Here is a 9,383-nt window from a genome sequence, read left to right on the forward strand (position 1 = left end):
GGGGGGGGGGGGGGCTGTGGGTGAGGAATGAGGGCCACCCAGGGTTGTGGAGGGCTATGGGTTAGGAATGAGGGGCCATGCTGAGAAAATGGGGTTAGAATTGGGGTCATGCTGAAGAAACGTTTGGGAAGCACTGCTCTACAATACATTACTTAAAATGCTTTTGGACAATGTGCATCAGAGGGAAATAGCTTATCTTCTGATATCTGGGGTTTCTTCTTTGTAGGAAGTGAGGGGGCACAGGGGTTTCGGTCACTACCCAACAGGGTTAAGGTTGTTCGGGTGTCTGAACTGTGTGCCTTCAAATTGTTATATGGTTGTATTTCTGTTAATTTATTCCTGACTGAATTTCCTGCTTTGTAATATTTGATTCTGGAATATTTGGCAAAATTGCTTCACAATTTTGCTTAAGGCAGCCTTTTTTGTTTGGGAATTAATAAAGGAACATCCTCATGCATCATCAAAATGCTTCCAATGCACCTATACACAGCCCAGAGGCATGCACATAAGCACAGCCCAGAGGCAGGGAAGCAAAAGTGTAGGTAGGCTGCTCAGGGACCAAAACAACCCTTGCATCATGTTGCAGAAGCTGATCTGAGTTTTAGCAGTGCTTCTCCTGCAGCCGATAAGCAGCTCCTTAACCTGTACTGAGACTTCTGGTATCTCGCCCCCATCATAGCCCTTTATGCTAAAGTTTGGGATAGGGCATCTGCAAGACAACTGATGGCTGTCCTGTTCAGTGTCTGTGCCAAGGGATTTCTCCAGCAATTAGCTAAGGAGTTTTTTGCTGCATGCATCTTTTTAGAGTTGGCTTGGGAGGGAAAATCCCTCCTTTTGTTTAAATTTTGAGAGCTCCCAGATGAGTACTAACCAGATCCAACTTAACTTAGATTCTGATATCTAAACCTGATGCTGTTAAGGCTTCAATGCCACCAAGTTAATTAGTCTGTAATGATCAGCAGATGAATTAGATCACTGAGCATCGGGAACTGTTCACTGAAGGTTGTCTCTGCTTTCTTTTTACCATAGTTTCTCCACATTCATGGTCACAGTTCTAGACTAAGACTTTTGGGCTCTTCATCTCCTTCTCCCTCTTTTCTTATTGCAGGTCTCAGCGAAAATCATGGCCAAACTTCACTGGAGCTCATTTTCATCAATGAGGAGTAAGAATGAATCCTGTCCATCACGACCGGAGATTTGAACCCTACACAGGTTGCAATGAGATGAACACAGGAATGGAGCCAGGAAGGGCAAATACAAGTTTATATATGGACATTTTAGAAGAGTTTGAGGGGACAATTATTTAAAAAGTTGGGTTAACAGAATGGTTTTCTTTATTCAACGCCATAGCTATTTTGAAGGGGAAGTTAAGTCTATCTCAGGATATAAGTTCTTTAGCAGTTTTGTTTGTGAATCCATCATGAAGAGACATGAGCAGATTCAATCTTTTGTTCCACTATAGGTACAGGTGATGAAGGGGTTTTAAAAACTGCATGGAGTGTTTGGAGGGAGTGGGTGGAAGGGTAAAGGGGCCTCAGGTTTTGTTGTGATCGGATTCAGAATAGAATGGCGGATGATAAGAAATGCTTAAGCTGTCAAGTGTTTGATCTTTAAATAAAGGTCATTGAAAGATGAGGAAAGGAAACGGAGAAAAAAATATAACCTTAAGTGAAAAGGTTAAAATTTGCAAATTTCTAAACAAACTCTTCACTTGGCTAAAAGCAGGAAGAACCTTTCCTGTAATTTTTTCCTCATCTGTTTTTCACATCTTAAAAATGAAACAATGTTTGAAAAAGTTCCACCAGCTCTGCCTGCATGTTCTCGGTCAGTACATAGAATGTGGCACAAAGCTAAGATGTGGGATAAAGTGCTAAGTATCATCTGTCATGGTGAAAGATAGTAAGTCTCAATATACCTTTGCTTAAAAGTAATGCTAATCATACCAATAATGCTCTCAGCTACACATTCATCGCTTAAACATTATCCTTATACTAGACTGGTGCATATTGAAAGCTATGCATCAGCATTTTCATTAGCATAGAACTGAATTCCTCTGTACTCTGTCCTATTTATTACTTCCCACTTCATTCTTTTTCCCCCCATGTATCTGTGCTGTACACATTAAGCTCTAAGATGATGGTTTCTCACTTATACTCCTTTTCTGCTCTCTTGAAAATTATATATTTGGATCTTTCATAATAAAAGTCCTCACTACAAAAGTCAGGGGGGGCGAGGGGGAGGGCTTGAAATATGGAGGAAAGGTAAAACTGAAATAAAATCTTATTCCATTGTTCCATTGAAACTTCAGTTCAATTCAGTGGTAGAAATGACCTAAGAGTCTAAGTCCCTGGAACAAAAATCACAGTTATTCCATGGGCCACCATAGAACAGGTTATTAGATTTCTAATGAGGTTGAATAATAATAATAATAAAATACTAAAGGCTTGGAAGTAAACACAAGAAGCGTTCCACCAATGGAGGAACCCTACCAACACAATACGAGAGACAGATCCTTGAAATAAAGTGACTTTCAGGTATCTACATGAGTTGTCTTTTAAGATGGAAAAAATGAGAACTCTTCTCAACTGCAGCAGACTCTAGTTTTGAAGTGCTCCTTTATCTACCCTTGGCATATGCCTTTTTGATAGTAGGGGAATAAGCCTTTTAAAAATATTTTCCTTTCTTTGTTTTTAGTGCTACGACCACTGACTTCAGCTCCCTGATGCATACCAAGGTATTGTCATAGGTAGTACCTTTGCCTCCTGACCAAGAGACTCCTAGCAAGTTCTAAATGTGACTCTTGGTTGTTCAAAATTTGGTAACCCCTGAAGTAACACAAGTTCAGTGAATTAAAGAACTCTACTTGCTGAATTCTCTACACCTTATAAAGTCAAAGGTCAAGTGTTTCTTGCAAAGTTTTGGTTGGATTCTCCTACCACAGAGCTGCCAAGATTATAGGGAGAGAAGAGATACCCAGGCCATGATCTAATTTTTAAGGATTTTGTTAAAGAAAAGATCTATTTTTATTTAATCTGCTGAATTACAGAACAAGGGCTTCCACAAGAACTGTTGTGGTTTTACTGGAAACCCTCAAAGAACCTGTAAATCTACTTCTGAGGGCCTTCTGGGATTATGTAAAGAGAACATCTTCTAACCAAAAGGCCTCTCCTCTCCCATAGAATATGAATGGTGTACATGTGATAGCCAACCCAATTGGAACTGCGAATTCTAAAACCAATGGGCAGCATTTACCTCAGGTAAGAGGTGCTAATCTGGGGGAGGGAAACACAGTCCATTCACAGCAGCTTCATATACAGGCCCTATAAGCAAATTGCCATGGAAGTTTTGCTCCTCTTGTCTTAGAGCTTTTGATAGTCAGGCCTATGCTAGTTCTCAAGATGATTTTCACTTCTAGTTGCCTCTTTCACAGACCTGTTATACCCTTTAGATTTTCTCTGTTGTGTCCAGAAGAAGAAATGAGTCCCCATCAGAGTGCTAGATAACTGGAGTAATACAATAGCATTTTTGGAAATCTGGGTATAAAAGTGACACATAAATCCAAACATTTGGTTTACTAGTCTATAATCTCTACTGATTATCTGTTTATGTTATTAAATCGCCATATCAGTGCAGTCCAAATAACAGTCCCTCAGTGGTCATTTTGTAAACAGTGAAGGTTTCACAGATTTGACCTAATACAAGTGTGAACTAAGATTTCCATGAGAGCAAGAAGCTCAGAACAGCACCACAGTTATGTAAAAAAAAAATAAACCCACTAGAGAGCAACAGAAGTGTACGTGCTGTACCAAATGAATTCATAGCCCCTGCTGCCTTTTTCCTGACCCTGATCTCTTCTTTTGTTACCTCCAGGGTTGCAAACACAAGATATTTTTTAAATATCTTTTTACTGCAAAATTTTTACTGACAGAGAAACTTTTTTACTGACATGTATTTTACTGTCAGTAAACAAAAAAGTTTTGTGTTGGCAGCCCTGTGTGACTATTGTAGTGGTTTTGTATCCTGCTGTCACCACCACAGGAGTGCCCTGCTCACCACATACCCTGACATGCCCAACTGCACCCTGTACCTGCTGTTCCCCACATCCCAATCCCCAGCCTTACTGATGCCTCACTCTCCCTGTCTCAGAGTGGTCCTCCACACACTGCCTCTTCCCCTCCCAACTGGTAGCTTTGTCCCAGCTGCATCACCCCACTCCTTGTACCTTCAAGGGAAGCAGATGTTAGAGACAGGGGACAGCCAAAGGGATCTAGTGGCAGCACATGGCTATGGAGGGGTCTAACAGACTCTGGTGAGCCACAGCCCCTAACAAGAGTTCTGTGCAGGGTTTTGCACTCCTGTCTTTGACTGCTGCTTGTAGCTTTTTCTTGCAGTAGAGCTTAAAGCTCTGGTGGCTTCATGTTTTTATGGAAGGCAAAATGTTGTTACAGATTTTTACAGCTAGCAATTTTAAGGGTATTTTTTATGATGTGTCTGTAAATTTGCAGTCAGTTGGCAACTCTGCTCACTTCCCTTAAATTCCATGGACTGTCTACTGACAGCCACCACTATGGAATGCTCTTTGCATCCTTCTACCACCTGCAGCTGCCTACCCATCTTCTCTGGGACATATCTTAGGTATGCAGTGTCACACCTAATTTCCCTTGCAGTTTCTCCAAGCTACTTTCATGAACCAATGTGAGGGTGAAAGGTCTGCCAAACATTGCCTGCTTGCTTCTCACATGCCTGAAAGTTTACTGACTCCAAAAACTAAAATAGAAGAATCCACTCCTCTCAGCTCAGAGTTTGTTGGTATCCAACTACAAGTCCATGGAGCAAGGCCAAACTATGATCAAAAATCTGATTACTGCTCTCCCTGCATTTTAGTCCCAGGTCAAGCATTTTTGGGTCATTGGACAGGTTTTCAGTTCTGATCACAGTTAATTCCCACAAAGAATAAGCTACCTGCAACCAGATTGTTTCTTTGTTTCTAGCCATTTTCACAGTCAGAGTTTCCATGTGGCCTATGCCAAGCTGCTGATATTGTTTAATACATTCCCTAGTGTGTATTTCTTTTTACAGACTCAGATACTTGTTCTGCCTCCGAACTCCAGAGACCTGGATTTGGGTACCAAATACCGATACCAATCTAGACATGATCATATGGTCTGTAAGTGCCTCTCACTGAGCATCTCATATGCTGCAACCATTGGGGGACTGACCACCATTATAGGCACGTCCACTAGCCTCATATTCTTAGAGCACTTTAACAAGTAAGTGACATCACACAGCTCCTGGCAGTCATGTTAGGGACTGGTGCTGAGATAATAACTGTCATGGTGATGGTCTTACTATAAGAGTTACTGCCTTATGGAAATAAGAACAGATTCAAGAAGATATATGTAGAGATAATTCTGCTTCTGCTTACTTTCTATATACTTTCTTTCCTTCTCCTTTTTGCTAAGTGTATATGATTAGAAAGAGGATCATTATTTGTTACATGTTCATCTGTTCCTAGTATTTATTCCCCATGTAAAGTAATAATCCTCAGCATGTGACATCATTTTGATTTCTGCAGGAGCTAATTGTGATATCATAGACAGATAATTATGGTAGCAGCAGAGGCAGACAAAATCAGGCAAAAGAAAAATAATCTGAGTATATGGAATTATATTTAAAAAATAAAATAAAAAATAAAATGAACTTCATGAGAAAGAGACAGAATTTTTTCCAACCTTTTCCTAGTGGTCTTCAGGGACCAGATTTGCAAGAGATCAGCCTTCAGAAACAGCCTGATTTCAAATGCTATCAGTTCCCAGTGTACTGGCACTTAAGTGGGAACTGACTTTATTGAATGTATGGTGTTTACATGACATTACACCTCCCCTCAACCAAACCAAGCACATCTACAGACTTTTTTTGTCTGCTTTTTACAGTGCTTCTCAGGGAATGGTAATTTAAGAAAATGTCACACGTTTCCCAAAAAGCCAGTTCTGATGGTGAGCTTTTATGAAAAAGTTTAGATTTTGGAATTCTCTGCAGAAATTGCTTTAGTGTGTCTTGCTATGACACTTCCATTATTTTTGGCTTATTTTAAAGTGCAGCCTAAACTGTATGAATTATTATATACTTTGTGATCTAGTATAACCAGAGATCCTGAGTAAAATCCCTCTTAGCCCTAGTAAAGTTGAAGAAAGTTTAGCTGACAAATTCAGCACAATCAGGATTTTGGTTCTTGTGCTTGCCTTAAATTTTCTGTTCTTGTGCTACCATTTAAAAAAATAATAATTTACTGTATTGAAGCACACCAGGAATAACTGGATGGAAAACTATGCAAAAGCAGTAGTATTTTAATACATAGACCAAAGGAATATATGATGCAGACAGATTTCTGCAGCGACATCACATTGTATGGATTTGGGAGGTTTTTAACTAAGGCAATCATAGATCATTATTATCCTCTTTGACAACCAATCCCCAACAAAAAGAAAATATTATTTTCACAGAAAAATGAAACCAGTCCATGTAGTGTGACATACACATTTTATTTGACCAAATTAATCCCTGCTATACTAGCAATACCAGTAAGTACTCTAAACATTTTCTAAGATATTCAGATGACCAGGACATGCGATATTCCAAGAACAGGATGGACATGATTAACTTGGCATTTATTTGACTGTGGTTTTGTTATGTATGTGTAATACAGCTATCATACTCATGCTGATCCAACTTTTATATTATTACACATGATCAGTTAGTTCTGTATAGATATAAATTATGGGAGTTTGTCCATCCATCCCTCTTGTCTTCTTAATTACTTACAAAGCTTTCTCCTTCACAGCCATTATCCAAATGCTGAAGTGGTGAATTTTGGAACCTGGTTTTTGTTCAGCTTTCCCATTTCTCTCATAATGTTGGTTCTGACTTGGTTTTGGATGCACTGGCTGTTCCTGGGTTGCAAGTGAGTGCAAACTGCTAATGAATGATGCATGGGACTGTAACAATATGCAGTGCTTCAGCTTCTTAGGAACTAGCATCTTAGGTTCACAAAGGTGCTTTCAATCACAGAGGACAAATCCCAATTTACATATTTCTTTTCCTTGCCAAGGAAGTGCTGCTCAGTGCTTGAGGGAAGTCTCCTTTCCTAACAGCATTGGATGTGTAGCCATGGACTTTGTTGCTGCTTGAGTCTAGTGGCTGCTTGAGTCCAGACACCCAGGCAAGTTAATCTGAATGTAAAGTGGTTTAGTTAGTGGGCATTAAACCCGTGGGTAAATACTCCTACACAGAATTAAAATGGCCTTAATAAGATTTAGCTAGCTTTGGAAAATAAATGGGATTGACATCACTAATGTATTCTATATGACAGTGAACTAGATGAAAATGCCTTCTGTTGCCATTGACCTTGACTCAATTTGAAGAGGCAATTTAAAGGTGAATAACTGTGCCCTTTTTTCAGTTAATCCCATGACCCTTCCAGCTCCAAATTAGAAGGCCGTAATAAATTTGAAATATTTATTTAAATCCTGAGAGAAAACAAGCCCTGACATGACCCACATTTCTTTTCTTTTTCAATAAACAGCATTGAAATTCCACATTGCATCCAAGAACTCACCCTGATTAATGTTGTTCTAAAGAATACCAGAGAACTGAAGTATTATCGACCTCTTGTTAAGTGTGGTTTGAGTCCAAGCCTCTTTAATCTCTGACTCCTGTTCAGTGAAGTTCATTAAATAATACATGAGATTAGGAGTTTGGCTACCATACTTTGCCTTCACACCTTTCTTGGCAATTGGTATTGATAACATATTGACACGATGGCCTAATGCTGGAGGATAAATTCCTGGTAATATACATGCCACACATTTTTTTTTCATAGGAAGACTACTATTATCCATCTGCTGCTAATGGACTGGCTAGAATAGCATCCAAGATTTTCTCTTTAGGCTAGAAATTCAAATCCTTACAGACTGTAAAATGTAAGCTCTTCAAAGGTCAAAGCAAGAAGGGAATAGCCTATTAAGATTTTCTGTCCCCAAAGCAAGAGGACAATATATAGTGTGGCCTCTTTTGAAGAGACTAAAGGGGTTGTTAATAGAGATATGACCTTTATTCAGCTGTGCTGCACAGGGCTGCACAGAGTATGTTTAGCTCTAAATATTGGAGGGTCATATATAAAAGTATTTAGCTAACTAAATACTAGATGCTTAGTGAGATTTATAAAAGCACTTATGATCTTTACATATCTATCTAACTCCTAGAGAAGTGACTGAGAGTTGGGCACCTAACAATTTTTTTTATAAATCACACAATGTGCCTATCTGCAAATTAAGGTACATAAATCCCTTTTTAAATCTGACTCTAAATTGATACAAAAAGAGAGACTTCCAGACACTGTTCAGCCGATTATGTAGTATAGAAATGTAGCGTATAACAATTGAGACAGAGGAATAGCAAGATCTTTACAACAGGCTATTCCAGCTTTAACATATTTTCCCACTGATACCCATTACTGCATCTCCCTTTAGAATGGTTTAGCTACAGAAGCTTCTGGATTATTTTTATATCACCTCCCTGTATAGTAAAGAGGTGCAGCTGAAAGAGAAAATCAGAATTTTGCTCATTGAAATACAGTCAAGTGGCACTACTAGAAGCAACACACAGAAAAGGTTAAAGCAAGCTTACAAGCTTCTCCATTTGAGTTAAGGATGTCCAGACTTTGTGACACCACAAAAGCAATTTGCTATAAGCCTGAGGGCTGCACCTCATCTGCATATAAATTTTATAGGAAGTTTAAATGCACTCAGCCATAAAATGTGCTTGCACTTGTATATCCTTGATAGAAGTATAGAAATTGTTCACAGGCAAAAAATAAATAAATAAAACTATCTGATCAGCTTTGTCTTTGCCCTTCAAGTACAGAGAGTGGGGAAACTTTGTATTGGTTATCCTTGTGCTAGAAATATCAGGGGAGTTGCATCAGTGAAATAGCCAATAGACAGTAAAGTTATGGAAATGTCCAAGATGCTTTTACTAAATTACTTACAACAAAAGGGAGACTGCACCCTTTTGTAGATTCATGCTGTTTTCATCACGTCAAATGTGCTAATCCTAAAAGGCGCATAGTTCCACTAAGTACATATATATATTGTGTGCTACAACCTGCCCGCAATGAGGTGCAAACTTGCTGTAAACTCTCCTGATTATAGTTTCATAGTTTCTAGGGTTGGAAGGGACCTGAGAAGATCATCTAGTCCGACCCCCTGCCATGGCAGGAAAGAGTACTGGGGTCAAACGACCCCAGCAAGGTGTTCATCTAACCTCTTCTTAAAACCCCCCAGGGTAGGAGCCAGCACCACCTCCCTTGGAAATTGGTTCCAGAC

The 9,383-nt window shown here is 39.3% G+C and overlaps 1 protein-coding gene across 2 annotated transcripts in view; it reads left to right on the forward strand.

Annotated features, from left to right (window-relative positions):
- Positions 1-9,383, forward strand: part of SLC13A4 (solute carrier family 13 member 4) — a 53,595-nt gene that overhangs the window by 17,140 nt on the left and 27,072 nt on the right. Inside the window, exons 5-9 of one of the 2 annotated variants that reach the window (XM_019515449.1) lie at positions 1,109-1,163; positions 2,695-2,734; positions 3,180-3,257; positions 5,080-5,270; positions 6,842-6,961. In XM_019515449.1, the coding sequence (XP_019370994.1) occupies positions 1,109-1,163; positions 2,695-2,734; positions 3,180-3,257; positions 5,080-5,270; positions 6,842-6,961 (484 nt within the window). The remainder of the gene's footprint in view (positions 1-1,108; positions 1,164-2,694; positions 2,735-3,179; positions 3,258-5,079; positions 5,271-6,841; positions 6,962-9,383) is intronic. The other variant, XM_019515450.1, reaches the window with a different exon arrangement.

Source organism: Gavialis gangeticus, unplaced genomic scaffold, assembly GCF_001723915.1.
Source record: "Gavialis gangeticus isolate Ggan-Ray unplaced genomic scaffold, GavGan_comp1, whole genome shotgun sequence".
In the NCBI taxonomy this organism is placed as follows: domain Eukaryota; kingdom Metazoa; phylum Chordata; order Crocodylia; family Gavialidae; genus Gavialis; species Gavialis gangeticus.